General features: G+C 37.4%; 1 protein-coding gene across 1 annotated transcript in view; it reads left to right on the forward strand.

Moving 5' to 3' along the window:
* BLOC1S5 (biogenesis of lysosomal organelles complex 1 subunit 5) overlaps positions 1 to 18631 on the forward strand; it is a 41823-nt gene that overhangs the window by 7848 nt on the left and 15344 nt on the right. Inside the window, exon 3 of the mRNA XM_037843690.1 lies at positions 13095 to 13224. Coding sequence (XP_037699618.1) covers positions 13095 to 13224 — 130 coding nt within the window. The remainder of the gene's footprint in view (positions 1 to 13094; positions 13225 to 18631) is intronic.

Here is an 18631-nt window from a genome sequence, read left to right on the forward strand (position 1 = left end):
TTTGGTTTGCATTTCCCTAGTGGCTAATGAAGCAGCGCATCATTTCATTTGCTTTTTAGCTGATTGTGTATCATCTTTAGAGAAATGTCTCTTCAAGTCCTTTGTCTATTTTTTATATTGGGATGTTTGTCTTTTTGTTGTTGAGTTCTAGGAGTTTTTTAAAAACATATCCTGGATATTCAACCTTTATTGAATGTATGACATGCAACTATTTTCTCTCATTCTGTAGGTTTTCTTTTTACTTTCCGTATTTTAAAAAATACCCATTTATCTTGGCAGCCTTGTATGATAACTGGCACAAAGATAAACATCCTTACAAATGGGCAAACTAAAACATAGAATTAATAACTTACCCAATGCTACATGTCAATCAGGCAATGCTGACGACATCCAAATATATGTTCTATCCCTCACCTCTTTCTGAATTGTGAGATTTGCATATCCAACTGCCTACTTGACCTGCTCTCTGAAGTGTCTCACAGACATTGCAAACTAATGTGACTAAAAGAGAACTCTGGATTCTGTGCTCACCAAGGCTGCTCTAAACCTGTTCCTTGCCAGTGCAGCATATGGCACCACTCTCTACCATTGCTTAAGTCAGAAGTGTGGGAGTTAAATTCAATTCTTCTTTTTCCCTCATTCCATCAATCAGACTATCAGCAAGTCTACCTCAAAATTATATCTCAAATCTTTCTAGTTATCCCTCTTGCCACTATCCCCACCTTATCCAGCCCTCCAGCATCCCTCACTTGGGACTACTGCAGCAGTTGCCTGTCTGGTCTCCCTGCTTCTAGTCTTAATCAGTGAAATAATTTTCCCCACACAGTAGCCCAAATGGCCTGTAAATCAGGTCATATCACACCTTTGCTCAAACACTGTCCCCCCATCTCTCTCCACTCCTCCGCAGCCCTCCCACCCACCCTGCCTTTTTGCATGTACAGTATAATCCAACTCCTTATACTTTAAAAAAAACCCAGGAGAGCCCTGACTCCTACTTATCTTTTAGACTATCAGTACAGCTCTTCTCTTCATGCTCCATCCTCACTGTCTTCCTTTCTTTTTTTTAAGCTTACCAAGATTATGTCTGCCTTTGTACCTTTGTATCAGTGACTCCATCTTCTTGGAATATTCCTTCTTCCCTTTTTTTTTTTTTTTTTTTTTTCGCATGGCTCACTCTTTTTTGTTTAGAATACAGGCTAAATATCACTACGAACCCCTTAATCCGAAGTACCCATCCAGTCACTCTATCGTATCACTCTAATTTCCTTATCTATATAGCACTATATTCATTTCCTAATGCTGCATAACAAATTGCCACAAATTGAGCAGCACATAACTTCCCTCATCTTTTAGTTGTCAGCTCTGTAGGCCAGAAGTCTGGGTCCAGCATGGCTGAGTTCTCTGCTTGGGGTCTCACAAGGCTACAGTCAAGGTGTTGGCTAGGCTGTGAGCTCAGGTTCCTCTTCCAAAGTCACTTTGTGGCAGGATTCAGTTTCTTGCTGCCATAGGCTGGAGTTTCCATGTGCTTACTGGCTGTCAGTGGGGGTGGGGTGGGTGGGGGGTATTGCCCTCAGCTCCTAGAGGCTATCTGCTTTACTTGTCACATGGCCTCTTCCGTCTTCAAAGCCAGCATTGGAGAATCTCCCTCACACATGTCTCTTCTCCTTGGGAAGAACCCAGTCCCTTTTAAGGATTAAGTCAAACTCCCTGAGGATAATCTCCCTTTCTTAAAATCAACTGAATTGAGACCTTAATTATATCTGCAGAATCCCTGTGCAGCAACACTTAGACCAGTGCTTGCTTGAATAACTGAGAGAAGGTATTTGTATATCAGCGGGATGGGGATCTCAGGGGCCATCCTGGAATTCTCCCTTCCATAAACACCTAGGCTACCTGATCTTTTTCTTGTTTACTTGTCTCCTTTGTTAGACTATAGGCACTGTGAGTGTAGGGACTTATCTTTCTTATTCCCTGTTTCAGAATGCCTGAAACGATGTCTGGTATTTCATAGGCACTTAAGAACAAGGGGCAGAGTTTGAACTAAAACTTGGGTTTTCTGACTGTTTTTCCTAAATCATCTTTTTAAAAATGAATCTGGTTATTTTGAAATACTAAATTTTTTTAAAGATACATATATATCTTTACATTAGAAGAAGCATGGAATTTTGGAATTAAGAACCAGTCCCCTCACTTCATAGAAATTGAGCCCACAGATGGAAAGTATTATGTGAAAAGTCATACAGTGAATTAGTGGCTGAGTTATCCCTAGCATGCGAGTCATGCTTACACTGGTGTTCTTTAAATAATGTAGATGGTTTCTGTGAAAGGGCTCTATAAGTGAAACTGGGTCTTGAATAGAAGAAAAAAAGAGTTACTTTTATTCTTTTGTGTATGTTATATTTAAGATAGCTTCTTGCTGAAGCAGACACCTCCTTTCACTGGGATAGAAGACAGTTGCCAAATGACGATGGGCACGTGTCTGAGAGGAAAGGAATTACTTGCATTTAGCATAGTCAAGCCCTCCAAGATCTTTTGGGAGATGATTTTTTTTGGAGTTGAGGGGTAGGAAGAACTTGGGCTCGGAGCTTGACATACCTTGGTTCAAATTCTGCACCCTTCTTATGAGCTTTGATAACTTGCTTTACTTAGGTTTAGTTTCCCCTTCTTTCAAATGGGAATAATAATGTATTGCAAAGCATTTTGAGTTTTTGTGAGGATTAAATGATAAGCACTTTTAAAATCCCTGGTATATAGTTGTTAGACAAATTTTGGTCACTGTTATTAAGAGAAAGATGGTAGCACATATAATTGGATAAAAATATATTTCAGAATTTGCGGCATTCTGAATAGGTTTGGGTTCAGTTTTTAGTATCTTTAGTGAAAATAAGAATTCGCTAAGCAGATGGCATAATTGTTATCTTAAGAATGAAGTTTTCACACTGAGTATGATAACTACAAGCTCACTGTATATTAATTAAGTCAAACAAAATGTCTTGAGCACTTCTTTTGCATGAGGCATAACATCAGGAGTGATGTACTGGTGAATGAGACAGACACCTGCTGGCCCTTCATGAAGCAAGGCATTCTTCACGAAGCGTTGTCATTGAGGAATAATCTGTGAAAGGAGAGAAAAATATGTTGTCATCTACATTTGAGTTACTCTCTTCAATTAAGTGTAATATGACTGCTTTTCTTGAAAAACACTTTATCCAGTCTTTCAGCACAGTGACTTCCCCAGTTGCTCTTCATGAGAGTTTAGCGTAGCACAGAAACTTTTTTGTATGTCATATAACTCCCTTTCATGCATGTTATACCCTAACATTTTCCACTGAATTGGAAGAAAAAGCTGAAAGCATTTTGGAGACTTTAGATTTGACTATATTTCTTCATTACTTATAATTCTTTTCTATCTTGGCCCAAACAATAATATGCTGTATTTAATAAAAGTGGTCTTTGCACAGAGTTGCATGGTTGGACAGAGAGGAGTGGTGAGGCATAGATATCACCCCTTCTGAGAAGTTTCTTCTTTCCTATACAATTTAAGTGCAATTCACTTAAAAAAAAAAAAAAAAACTGGCTACCATTTAAAACTAAAGTTGTTTGTAGTTGATAAATGTAGTAAAAGATAAATGCATTATGACAGCATAATTCTCTTTTTCTTTATAAAATTTCATTTCTGAAAGAAGAGAATAAGTACCACATGGTGGCAGCATTACTTAAATTATTGAAGTACTGTTATGCTCTCTTTTTTGTGTATTTTAGTATTTAATAGTTAACTGTCCTTCTTGGCTTTGTAGAATTTTTTTGTTCCCTTGATTCCAATGAAAAGTTTGAACAGAGATTCATAAGTATTTTACTTTTCCACGGGACACTACTAACAAGGAGTAATCTAGTAGTGGGAATCTAGTAATCTAGTATCAGTGGGTAAAGGCATTGTCCTCTGTGCCGTTATCTTTCTAGCCTTGGAGGAAATGTCACGGCCTTTCTCATGGGGAGCAGAGGAGAAACCTATGTTAGTTGGCAAGTGTTTGTGAAGTGTTTATAAGCTATGTAGTACTGTACAAATCCCTTATTGAGCTTTTGGCAAACTTAATCCATTCATTCAATGCTTTGTTGAATAGTTACTGAATACCTAAATATATCAGTAAGAAATGTGTTTAGTCGCTATAGCAAATGCCAGAAAAATAGTGACTTTAGCAAGTGCTTATTTTTCTCTCACAATACCTAGAGTCAGATGTAGACAGCCTGGGGCTGGCATACTGGCTGTATGATTCAGCTTTTTCTTTCGACTTTTCCTTTTACCTCCCCAGGGTATTGCCCTTATCCTTATGCTTACAAGGTGGCCTTTGGAGGTCCAGCTATTACAGCTGCCTTTTATTAAGCAGAAAGGAAGAGACTGGGGTGGGGCGAGGCAAAAGGGGTGCTCGCCAGCTGAGTTAGCCTACTTGAAAGAGTGTCCTGGAATTTCCATGATATCACATTAGCCTAATAGGATGCAGGTAAGGCTTCTGTAACAGTCCAGAAGTTGGAGTGGCTTCAATAATATAGATTAATTCTCTCTCACATAACATTTTGGGAGGAAGAAGTCCAGGGCTAGTGTAGCAGCTGTATACAGGCTCTTTCTGGCTTGCTGCTCTGATGGACTTGGAGTTTTGCACTCATCCACATGGTTGAAGAGAGCTCACCATTACATCTTCTGAGTCCACATTCCAGCTGGAGAGGAGGGAAAATGGGGAAGAGATGATATGCCTAGATGCTATATATCTCACCCTGTCTCATATCACATTGGCCAGAAGTTTGTTGCCAGGATACCCCTGGCTGCAGAGGAGGCTGGGAAATACAGTGTGTGTGTGTGTGTGTGTGTGTGTGTGTGTGTGTGTGTGTGTGTGTATGTGTGTGTGTTTTTCCTTTTGGGGGGTGGGGGAGCAATGGAGAGAGGACCCTGTTACGTGCCAGTAAAAATTCAGGGGTTCTGTTACTAAGGAAGGGAATAGTGTTCATTGGGAGACAGCTAGTGCTATCTGTTTTGGGCATGTTACCATGCCAAATAAAATTTGGGTGTTGATAGCAAAAAAGAAGAGGAGAATGGATGCAGAAATATCTATTATACCAGACATGTAAAAAGAAGTAAGCAACAGTCTGTACCTTCAGGAAGTTCATTACCTAGGGAGAAGAAAGACGTATAAACAAAGAATTGTATAGTGTGATTATGATAATAAAATGTCCCCTGAATACGTGAGAGAGCTCAGAGGATGAAACAGCTCCTCCAGAAACCAGTTCCAACAGAGTGGGAGGAAAATTTTCTTAGATGGGGTCATGTTAGAGCTGAGAAAGAAAAATAGGTGATAGCCAGATGGAAAAAATGGAGAGAATATTTGTTAAAATTAGGCACACAGAAAAGTGTTCAAGTAAGTACAATAATTACAGGAATTGGGAGAGATTACATTGATAGGTTGGAATGTGGGTTTAATTGATCAAGAGTAAATTCCTTAGAAGGCAGGACTAACTGGAATTTCACTGGACATCCTGAGCTCTCATTTTTAGTTAGATTTTTAGAGTAACTGTCAGATTATTAAATGTTCCATTATGCAAAATACCAGGTATAGATTGGCTTTTATAAAGGGGATTTATTAGGTTACAAATGTACAGTTCCAAGGCCATAAAAGTGTCCAAACTAAAGCATCAACAAGAAGATACCTTCACTGAAGGAAGGCCAATGGCTTCCGGAACACCACTGTCAGCTGGGAAGGCACATGGCCAGCGTCTGCTGGTCCTTTGCTCCTGGGTTGCGTTTCAAAATGGCTTTCTCCAAAATGTCTCTGGGCTTTTGTCTCTCTTAGCTTCTCTCAGCTCTCTGCTTGGTTCTCCTGGGTTGTTTCTCTCTAAGCATCCGGGGGTCCTCTCTTAGCTTCTCCAGGGCAAACTCTGGTCTTCATCTCCAAACGTCCTTCTGTCCACATCTCCCAGTGTCTCCAAGTGTCTGCATCTTAACTTCTCTCCAAAATATCTCTCAACTTTTCTGAGCTTCTTCTCTCCTTGAGTTCTCTTAAAGGACTCCAGTGATCTAATTAAGACCCACCTGGAAATAATGGGGTCACACCTCCATGGAAATAATCTAATCAAATGTCCCACCCTAATCAAAAGACTAATAATAGTCTACCCCACAAGACTGCATTAAAGAACATGGCTTTTGTTAGGGACATAATAGATTCAAACCAGCACATTAAATATCAGGGTAATACATCAGATTTTTAGAGTTAGTGTATCATTTAACATGTAATAGGTGTGTTTACACAGTATGGTTTTAAATCCTGTGGGACTGGCTAGTTTTGTGATTCAAATAAAGCTTCATATTATTTTATTGCTTTCTCATACCCTCTCTAATACTGTTAGATTACATCTTTAATATAAAATATTATAATATAGAAACACTAAATTAGAAACACTAAATTAGAAACACTAATATTATTAAAAATTGCTTACATGTTATTGAGTGCTTAGTGCCAGACCCTATTTTATGCATATTACATGAGCACTTGTTACTTATTTCAAGAGAAATTAATTGTTTATATAATTTTATGGAGTGTTATGCATCTGAAACCAAATTTCATTGGTACTGAGAACTTTGTTCTCAGATTTTCATCCCAGAAATAATATACATATACAAATAAGCATATCAGTTTATATTCTTCCTTTTGTATTAGGTGCCACCATTACCCCTTAGTCATAAATAGCAACATGAAAACACATGTGTGCCAGGTGGTAAGTTTAAGGACAGAGACTGATTCTAACATTGTATCATGTGTAACACCATATGGGACATATTGTTTAAATTAATAAACTGTCACCAGTGGGTCATTAGAAAGGTGTGGTTACTAATTCATCTACTATAATGTGTGACAACCAGTTTGCCTGCTACAATAAATACCCTTTAATAGTGATTCTTAACTTTAGTAGGTCATGGGCTTTTTGAGAATTTCACCCCTCTCTCCCCCAGAAAAATGCATAGACACACATCTGTTCAATTTGACTACAATTTTAAGAGGATCATGGAGCTCTAAAGCCCATCCATGGACTCCAGTATAAGAACCTGCCCTCTAAATGGAGCTGCAGAACTCCCCTCTCTGTTTTTTGCATCGTAATGAAGAAGTTAGTCTACGTTAAGGAATGAAATAATCTTCCCTACGTCATAATTCTTCCAAATTCCAATGCTATCTGGAGAAGATGACAGCAGCAGTGGCATAGTGTGTTGGGTTTTTTTCCCCCCTCAAATCCTCTGTAAAAACAAGCAACTAGGATAGCAGAACCGAAAACCCATAGCGACATCTCTGATAAAACCAGGTGGTTAGATATCCCCAAAGTACCAAATGAGCCAAATCACCAGCAACTAAAAGACCTTTATGGTGTCAAACTGTAGGAGGAAGCAGAGGGAAGGCAAAGGGACTTGTGAAAGTCTTGAACATCTCGGAAATGAGATGATTAGAGAAAGTAGAAGTAAAAGTATTAAAAAAAGGTGAAAGAACTCAAGAAAAATTAAGTTAAAAATTAAAAAAATATCATTTCAGGAATGAAAGCTAAACTAGAAGGAAAACAAGATTATGAATAAACACAGTCCCTTAAGTGAAACTGAAAATGGAAACATTTGAAATAATAAAGAAATGACTAAGGAAATAAAAAGAATTCAAGACAAAGTGAAGTTTAGATGAAGTATAACTGTCAGAAAATAGAAGGAGATGGAGAGGGTGTTTGAAAAGTAGAACATCCTCTGGTTGCCTAACAAATATTAATTGAGAGTAAAAGGATACTGTTTCAGATTGGATCCTTAGGGAGAAGGAATGGCAAGGGAACGAGGAGGGTATCGCCCAATATTAATATTTCTTATAGTTGAGAACCAATAAATAATAGGCAAAAAAGCAGAGACTAAGGATTTATATAAAGTATTAGTGTAAATATAACCAGTAGAACAAAAATACCAACAATTCTAAATACTGAAAGATATCCCAAAAAGAGCAAATGGGCAACATAGAGAAAGACTGTATGCATTATGATTGTTATTTGACTCATGAATTGAATTGAATCACGAAGTGAAATTTGACTCATGGAGTGAATATGACTCATGAAGTGAACAAAGAAAAGTCTGTATATCATTTTTTTGTTTAAGAAGGATATTGGAAAAAATATGTATAAATATATATGTATTATGTGTATGCATATACATATATACATGTATGTGCTTATGTGTGTGGCTGTATATACTTATACTTAAAACAATGGCAGCATAAAGTTTAAAAAAAGAATCACCTAGAGAGGGAATGATGGAATAGGGTGCAAAGAATAAGGATAGAAGCATGACTTCTTTGAATATATTTTATATTGTAGTTTTGGAGTCATGTAAATATTTTACATAATTTTTAAACAAAATTAAATTTTAAACAGCAATCCCTAAAAATCTAGTTGGATGTAAAAATGTTAACCTATGTTTCTGGATAGTGGAATTTCTGCTCGGAGAGAAACTGTTCCAAGTGACTTAAAACACAGTAATTTAACTATTCCTAGCGAGATATATGTTCAGGACAAAAATTTTAAGAAAATAACCCTAACTTGTTTTAGCAATCATGTTGTTGATGGTAGAACTGGTATTATCTGATTACATTGGTGGTAAAGCAAATGAGTAATTATATTGGTATTTTAAGAGTTAGAAAGAAACAGATAAGACTTAAAAATTTTGTAGTCCTGGATTTCTTTGACTGTGAGTATGAACTCAAGATGTATCTTTTCTTTTTGAAAAAAAAAAATACATATTTCCTAGCTTTATCCTCTCAAAAGGCCTAGAAACAATGGCCAACCCAGTAGCAATGACCACTCTTAGTGCTGTGTTTCTGAATAGCATTTCTGAATACTAATGGTATTTAGAGACCTGCTGATTCCCAGTTTGAAGCAGGAAATGTACAAGATGAACCTGGAATATAAGGTCATATCAGAAAGCAAAGACGCTATTAAAGAATATTAGACTTTATGCTCAAAGCATTCTAGAGCCAACTTGAATAGTTTCCCATTGGACAAAGATAGGACAATCAATAACTAAAGTTTTAGAAATCTTCAAATCCCATACTGATCATCTTTAGAGAATAGTAGGGAACCAACTCATTGTTTTTAAAAGTAGTAAATAAAGGGAAATAATAAAGCATTTTATTCTGCCTTTCCTTATATGATCTGTCTTCAGAGTAACCGAATAGTTGACGAGGGGAAGTTTCTCTTTATAGAGGTATTCCTGCTAATAAATGAAGAAGGAATGCTTCCAACATCTTTTCGAAGTATGCAAACCACCTCTGAAATAGTCTTGCAAAAAAACACACAAAACCCTGAATATGATCAAACCTCTAATTTTTTTTAAATGCAATTTCTTGAGAAAAGAAATAAAAATAAAATGAACCCAAATCCTCCCATGCTCCTTATCCCCCTGTTATTGGCTCATAATGTTGGTGTGGTACATTTGTTACTATTGATGAAAGAATATTAAAATATTACTGTTTGGGGAAGGGGCAAGATGGCGGCATAGAGAGGAGTGGAATTTAGTCAGTCCCCTGGATCAACTAATAAACAACCAGGAACAACTAGTAAATAGTTTGGAATAATTGCTGGGAGACAATGGTGACTGTCCACACATTGTACACCAACCTGGATTGGGAGGAATGCCTGAGTACGCAGCATAGAATCTGTAAGTAAAAGCTGCAGAGCTGTGCCGAGAGCCCCTCCCCCCACAGCATGCTGAACTGCAAAACTTCATTGTAGTAGAGAGCAGCACGGCACTCTGCAAGAGAGTGAGTATAGCTCAGCTGAGCTCCAACTGGGTTTTAATTAACAAGTGTGGACTGCTGAACACAAGTTTTAAACCCCCAACAAGCAGACAGAGGTTTTTAGTGGCAACTGACCTTAAAGAACCAGAAGACTCATCTGTCCCAGGTGGGGAAGCCCAAAAGACCAGGTGTTACCACTGGCTAACAAGTGAAATTGGGGGTCTCTGTACTGGTTCTGAAAGGGAGCTTTCTGTCCCTTTTTCTCTCTCTCAACCTGAGTGGCTCAGTGGAGAAAACCTCAGCCATTTTCAGTTCACGGTGCTCTGACCCAGACGAGGGTGGAGATAGCAGAGTCAGAGAGACAAAGAACCTATTTAAATGCTGGTGGTAACTCCCTAGGGGATGTATCTTCCCTAAGAGGAAGGAGGTGGTGCCCAGCTCTACTACCTGCCTTCCATTCAGAACCATACCCCAGAGCCTGGAGGAGAACAGCCAAAGCAGAAACTAAGGGGGCCACACCTCCTTACACCAGTCAGGAGCTACAGGCTGACAGGCACCACCTGCTTGGGCAGGTTAGGAAAAGTACAGCGGCTAGAGTCCTCACAGGGTCTGTCAATCTTCTAAGACACACCTGCAGGGAAACCTGATGCTGAATATTGCCTCCTTCTGAGACCTGAGCCCGTTCTGGTCTGGGAAAACCTGATTGGGGTAACAAGGAAACCAGATGCCTAGACAACAGAAAACTATAACCAACATAATGTCCTCAGGGTTCATCCATGTTGTTGCATGCATCAGGGCTTCATCCCTTCTTATTGCTGAATAAGATGCTGTCATATGTATATAGCACATTTTATTTATCCACTCATCTGTTGATGGATGCTTGGATTGTTTCCATCTTTTGGCAGTTATGAATAATGATGCTATGAACATTGGTGTGCAAATGTCTGTTAGTGTTCCTGCTAGGCCTCTAGTTTTAACTACCAAATTACAGGAAATACAGGAGACAAAGGAATATGTTGAATGATACAATGAGGATTCATTCAGCAACTATGCAGAAAATGACTCACTTTTTTTTCAGCAAATTGCAAGGAAGTGGCAGAAGGGAAGTCTGGATTAAAAAAGTCTTAAGAAACATATTAACCAGTTGTAATGTATTAACCTTATTTAGTTTTTGATTCAAATTGGGAGATTAAAAAAAGAATATTATAAGACCTTGGGGTAATGTGAACACTAGCTTGATATTTAATGATATTAAAGACTTAATGTTGATTGTGTGTGTGATGGTCTAATTCTTTTTTAAAAATGAGTCTTTATCTTACAAAGATACATATTAAAATATGTACAGTTGAAATTATATTCTATCTGGAATTTGCTTCAGAATGATCTGTTTTGGGGAGTAGAGAGAAGTATGGGGTGTTATAGAGGAAACAAACCCAGCTATGAGTCGAGAAGTGTGAAGCTTTGTAGTGGGTACATGATGGTTCATTATATTATTCTCTCTTAACTGTTGTATAAGTTTTTAATTTTTTTTTTTGAATAAGTAGGAAAAGTGAGATACTGGCCACAACTGACTGGTTCATAAGGAATGGCTCAAAACAAAACAAAGCTCCAGTAACATAGCTAATTTTGTAATAGTTTTAGACTTACAGAAAAGTTGCAGAAATAGTTGAAATAGTAGAAAGAATACCCTTCACTCAGTTTTTCCCATTATTAACATCTTACATTGTCATTTACATTTGCTAAAAACCTAGAAACTTGCATTGGTGTATTACTATTAACGAGACTCTAGACTTTATTTGGATTTCACCATGTTTTCTGTTACTGTCCTCTTTGTTTTCCAGTATCTAATCCAGGTACCACAATGCATTTAATTGCCATGTCTCTGTAGTCACCTTTGTTCTGTGACTCAGTCTTTTCTTGGTGTGTATGTGTGGTGTGTGTGTGAGAGAGAGAGAGAGAGAGAGTGACCTTGACAGTCTTAGTTATCCTGTAGAATGTCCCCCAGTCTGGGTTTTGATCAGCGTTTTTCTCGTGATTATACTGGGTTATGGGTTATGGGTTATACAGTCATATATATATATATGGGTAAACAGAGGTGAAGTGCCTTGCTTGTCCCAGCCCATCGGGGGGTGTGCGTCAGCATGCCGTCACTGCTGAGGTTAACCTTCCTCCTTGGTTGGGACAGTGTTTGCTAGGTTTCTCCATGATAAAGTTAATGTTTTTCCCTCCTCGATTATCTGGAAATGAGTCACTAAATCTTGTCCAGTTTCAGGTGGGGATGGATTAAGCTCCATTCTCTGAAGAGGGTATGTTTGGGGTCCCCAAGACCACCTTGGGTTCAGTGATTCACTCACTAGAAGATCTCAAAGCTAAGATTTATCACAACAGAAAGATACCAAGAAAAAAAAAATCAGCAAAGGGAAAAGGTGCATTGGGAAAATTCTGGAGGAAACCAGGTGCAAGCTTCCAAGAGTTCTCCCCCAGTGGAGTCACACCACATGCACTTAATTCTCCACTCAGTGAGTTGTGAGAGCACTGTTGTGCAGCGTTGTCTACCAGGGGAGCCTGGTCATGGAGGCACCCTCTTCCTATCCCTTAACAAAGTTCCAGACTCCCAGAGGGAAAGCAGGTGTTCAGCATAAACTACATTGTTTCTACAGACAGGTTAGGCACAGTGAGTCCCTCTTATCATTTTGGGAAAGTTGTATGTCAGCGTAGAGAATGGTTTACTGGATTAATTCCCAGATGCCAGCCCAGGGCCAGCCTTGCAAGCAAGCCTTTGTAAGGAGAGCAGCCTCAGGCCTGCTGTTAACTTCTGCACAGGGAATTATCTACATATTATTATTTTTACCACTTGTTTTTATTTTAAGAAAAATGGAATCAGATAAAAAATATAGAGCATAATAATAGAAACTATAGGATGATAATGACAAAATGAAATATAAAATCAGAATAAGGGTATCTGATTTTTTTTTTTTTTTTTTTTTTTTTTTTTTTTGCTGCACAGAATGAAATGTGTGCCAATCTAGGCTTCTTTGCTCACTCCTTTAGCAGTTCTCTTGCCAACTTTTAAACATTGGTATATAAAAATATTACTCATATTGCAACTTTCAGAGTATTTCATAATTAAGAAATGCCTCGAGTTTATAACCTCATTTACTGCCAAATAATTAGAAGACTGTATACATTTCAGTAATAAGTAATAACGTAATAAAAACTGGATGGAAATCCCGGAGAGTAATTACTAAGATTTAGAACACAATATGTACTAGTTGTTTATTTATTTTTGTTTAATAGGAAAAACGTGGTCTTCGAGAAATGAGAGTTCTTGAAAATTTGAAGAATATGATCCACAAAACAAATGAACAGACTCTTCCCAAATGTGGAGAGACAGTACAGGACAACTTAAACCAAATTCTCCAGAGATGTAAGTCAGTGATTTTTTAAAATATATATTGCTTTTCATTTCCTATTAAATGAATGTCATGCCGAAATGTATTTCCTTATTTTGATGGAAGGTGAAGAGAGAGAATTCTTCACCATGACATCTAAGAGGGGAGCCCTGTCCCAGGGAAAGTGGTTGTCTAGTGATTAATGTCTGTTGACACTGGTGTTAAGAGAATTGATCTCCAAAGTGAGATGTGTGCACAAGACACTCCTTTGGGATGTGAGAAAAAGGAAAAAAATTTTACATTGTTTTTTTTTTAATTTATCCATATATATATATATCTATCTTCAAGTACCTCATAATAGCTCCACTGTACATGTAATTTAATTTATAAATAAATAAGCAGACATACTGAGAATACTTATGTTTGCATTCACATTTTTTGCCCAACAGATTGCATAATCAAAAAAGTTGATGACCAGGATTTTTTTTTTTTTTTATAAGATATCTCTCTCTTTTTTTTTAATTCAATTTTATTGAGATATATTCACATATCATGCAGGTCATACAAAGCATACATTCAGTTGTTCACAGTACCATTATATAGTTGTGCGTTCATCACCAAAATTAATTTTTGAACATTTTCATTACCACACACACAAAAATAATAAGAATAAAAATTAAAGTGAAACAATTTAAGTAAAAAAGAACACTGGGTACCCTTTTTTTTTTTTTTTTTTTTTGCCCCTGTTTTTCTACTCATCCATTCATACACTGCACAAAGGGGAGTGTGGTCTGTATGGCTTTCCCAGTCACATTGTCACTCGTCATAAGCTACATTTTTATACAGTCATCTTCAAGATTCAAGGATTCTGGGTTGTAGTTTGATAGTTTCAGGTATTTACTGCTAGCTATTCCAATTCATTAGAACCTGAAAAGGGTTGTCTATATTGTACATAAGAGTGCCCACCAGAGTGACCTCTTGGCTCCTTTTGGAATCTCTCTGCCACTGAAGCTTATTTCATTTCCTTTCACGTCCCCCTTTTGGTCAAGATGTTCTACATCCCACAATGCCGGGTCTAGATTCCTCCCCAGGAGTCATATTCCATGTTGCCAGGGAGATTTACTCCTCTGGGTGGATGACCAGGAATTTAAAGGATATGAAATAAAGCTGCTTTTTCAAAAAAACTACTAGAGTTGTATAGTTTTTTCAGAAAATTTTTTCATAAATGTTTGCCACTTTTTTAAATCACTTTTTTCATTATGCAGAATATTTAAATGTGGCTATGTAGTTGATCAAGGAGAATATTAAACATATCAAATCATAACATAAAATAAAAGAAGCTCTATTAGTAACTGATTTTAGAATTAAAAATATACCAGAAACTCAGAGTCTCTCCCTGGATCAATATTTACACTATTCAGCTTGTACAAGGATGGATGATGCTGTTAAATAATGATGGATTATTAAAGGGTAAATGAAAAAATGTCTTTCTGGGGGAAAAACAAAGAAAACAAACTGACCTGTAATAGAATGCCCTAGGAAGGAAAGCAGCAGAGACATCTTGGTTAATAACTGAGTTAAATATGTCTGAGTGCAAATCCTAGTTAATAGTCTTGTGTACAATGGTGCTAAGAGGAGGTTGGAGAGGATGCATCTGCCTAGATCGCATGTGGTTTCTTGGAGTGGAGCAGCAGAAAGACTAAAGCTAGTTTAGGCGTTTGCATTTTACTACAAACATACTGTCAATTCCTTAACCCTGACAGACATTCTAGATATCATTCGAAAAGTAAAACTCAAATTATTATTAATAAGAATGCCTATGTATGCATTTGGAGTGTGCTGTGTAACTTTCCTTTTCCACACTTTGAGTGTGTAAAAATAAATTGTGTACAATTGGTAAAAAACTGTGAACGGTTATTTTGACTTGTTTCATCCTTGAGCTAGAGTTACTTCTGATGTGAGGACTAGCCTCTTACAAGTATAGTCTTTGCAGCAAAAGAGAAAAGTATCACTGGTAATGTGAAATCCAGGCTGAAAATGTATTTTCCTGCAAGGAAGAATTAAAACACAACATATAAAACTCATAATTAAGGTTCTAACATTGTGGAGTAATTGTTAGCTCTAGAATGCAGGCAAGGGCTTTTGAAGCCGTGTTCCTGCTTAGAAGCAGGTAGCTCTTGAATAGCGTATTTTCTTGTTCTTATAATCATAAGCATCACAGGTATATTGGAGATAATTATATGTCTTTGAAGCTGTTGTAATTTCAAAAATTAGCCTGGGTCTAATCTGTCATTCTTGGGTAATTTCATATTTGAAAACTTTACCTTCTAAGTTGTGTTGGCTTGTTTATTTTTACTATTAATTGATCAGGGAGTTGTACAAAATGATGCAAGCAAGTTTATATATTCTAGTGTAAGTAGCACATCGCAAGGCTAGCAATGAGTTGAGTTTTGTACTGTGTTTAGTATCGAACTGCTGCATTTATCTCTTCACATACATGGTTGGCCCCTGTTCTGAAAGTGCAGTGCTTCTGTGCATCACAGAGCTCTACAGAGGGTGGGTCGTAAGCTAGTGGTTCAACTTTGTACACAAAGCTAAGCCTCTGGGAAGGAGTAAGGTAGAGTATCTGAATTGTTTGAATGGAGAGCTATAACAGAACCCTCAGTTCAGACCTGTTCATGCATTATCTGTGTAGCCACCAGCTTTGCAGAGTGTCCTGTGACTGGGCGAGCAGGGACTCTGTAGTCAAAGCTCACTTTTGGTTTCCTAAAAACCACAAAAAGTATATGAGAGCTCTAGGAGGCCACCAAAAAGCAACCTATGAAGAAACTTGTCATCAATATACAGCATTTATGTTTTTCTCATCCTGAGGACACAAGCAGTTCTCTGTTCTACTTATTAATTATTTAATGTGCTTGTAAATTTCACTGAGCTTGATATCAGAAGGTCTTGCCTTAGTATTGAGGACCCACCTTGATTTTATAGAGTAAGGAGGAGAGAACATCTAGGTTATTCCTCTTTCAGATTTAGCAACACAGTTGTAGTAAGACAATATCCTCTCCCTCCCTCCCTCTCTCTTAAGAGCAGTGGTTTTATTCTTTTATTTACTTGTTTAAAACAAAAGGATACATGCTCTTTAAAAGTGTTTTTAAGTAATAAAGAACTAAAAAATAATAAATGAAGAAAAAAAGAAAGAATAAGAAGAAAGCAATAAATCACCCCAAATAACTGCCTAAAAATATTATTACTTTTTAACTTTGGTTAACATCATTCCAGACATCTTTGTATCTATCTAAATAGAAAGATAGGTAGAGAGATGATGGTTGGATGAATAGATTGGGGGGGGGGTATGAGGGGGAGAGGGAATATTTGATAAGATGGGATTATAAAATTTTTAAGTTGAAATATTAAATTTTCATTCTATTTGAATTTAACAGAAGAAAAAAAAATAAGTAAAACTGCAGGAAATCCTGTTCTTGAAATAAATGTTTCTTTACTACAGAGGATAGTATTTACTAAATATCATTCTAAGAAAGTAAGTGTTAAAAAAAATTAAGAAGTTGGAGGCCTATTGTTTCTTTAGCACTGCAGTCTCTTTTGCATGTTGTTCTGTATTTTATCATCCTGTGTTTGATCTCTTCTTAAATTCATACTGTGGCTTAAAAGCACCTATGGAGAATTTTTTTAGGTTTATTTTCAGAATAGATGCTTTGTCTGCTTGTTTGTCTCTCACATATTATTTTCTTTTCTCCTCCCACCCCCATCTGTTTCTTTACAAATTAAAAGATATTTGTGAGAGTTCTAAGAATGTTGTCTACTTGTTTTCTTTTCTAACTTTGGCTTTGGGGGAATGGGGTGGTTAGCGTAGGGTTAGGAGTCTCTGTTCCTTACTAGAACCTTGTGTTTCTATTTTTGGCCACCACTTTTCAAAGTTTTAGTATACAACTGTAATTCTTTCCTGATTAGTAAATAGTGAATGTTTTGCCTTTTGAAAAAAAAAAATTATTCACATTGCTAAATATATAGAGGACTAAGTTTGACTTTGCTTCACTCTGCCATCTTTACCCAGAAATTTTCAAGAACTCATTATGAATTAAAATGCTAACTAATTTTTAATGGCACATTACTAGTTAGATATTTTTACCCTTTTTTTTTCATTTTATTTTTATAACCCTGTAAAAAGCTTATCATCCTCCCTACTTTATAGTTGAGGAAACTGTAATTTATTTTGGTTGAATGCCCATGGTTCTCCAATAATAATCAAAGGTACTGTCACACAAACCTAGTTCTTCAGACATCAAAGCTCAAGTTCGTTCAATGTTAGGTTGTTTCGAATCTTTGAAAGGTAATAAGGAAGGAACGCCTTTTCTTCTGTGTACTCTCTTTCTTGCAATTTGCCTCTTATAACACCGGCCCCTCCTCCTCAACTCTTTTGTTAGTTCCCACTTACCTCCTTCACCTTTAAGCAATGGAGTGTCCCAAGGTTTGTTCTATCTGTATGCACTTGTTTGGTGATCTCCAGTAGAATCACAGCTTTAAATATCACCTGTATGCCAGTGTTAATTACACATTTATATTTTCAGCCCAGATCACTCCCCTGAATTTCAGGCCTTTACATCCAACTGCCTAGGGAATTTAGATGTAATCTAATAAGCATCTCAGTGTACGTAAACATGTCTAAAACCAAGCTTGGATTCTCTCCTCATTTCAGCTTTTACTTCATTCTCTCCCTTTTCTGTAATGGCATCACCATTCGCCTAGCTGCCCACGCTAAAAAGCTTGAACTCCTCTTTTTTCTCCTCCCCTTCTTTTCCTCTGTCCCTCTCTCTTCGCCCTGGCTCCCTTCTCCCTTTTTCTCCCCTTTTTTCCCTTTTTCTCTCCTCCTCCCTCCCTCCCTTCTTCTCCCGCATCTTTCTTCCCTCTCTCCCACCCTCCCCTTCCCTTTCTCCCTCCCCTTACATGTATTTTATTAGCAAATATTTTTGGCTTAATTTTGCGAATATAACCAGAATCTGACCACTCTCGCCACCTCATCAACTGCCACCTCCCTGTCTAAGCCACTGTATCTCCACCAGGATTGTTCTGGTAGGCCCATGGCTCATCTCTGTGTTTCTTCTCTTTCTTCCCTGTAGTCTGTTCTCTATATGGGGGCCTGAGTGCTTCTTTTAAAATATAGTTTGGCTCTTGTCATTATTATACATAGAACCTTCCATCTTGCTTATAGTAAAAGCCAAAATCCTCACATTGGCCTACAAGGTGCTAGAAGGCCTGCTCTGATATTTATTTCCAACCTTTTTCCTTTTCCTTCATTTCATTCTCGCTATACCGGCCTCCTTACTCTTCTGACATCCAGGAACGCTCCCACCTCAGGGCCTTTGCGCTTGCTGCTCCTTTAGAAACACTCTTTTCTCAGGTACCTGTTTTCTCATTCCCTTTAGGTCT

The sequence above is a fragment of the Choloepus didactylus genome, chromosome 7 (genome assembly GCF_015220235.1).
Source record: "Choloepus didactylus isolate mChoDid1 chromosome 7, mChoDid1.pri, whole genome shotgun sequence".
Lineage (NCBI taxonomy): Eukaryota > Metazoa > Chordata > Mammalia > Pilosa > Megalonychidae > Choloepus > Choloepus didactylus.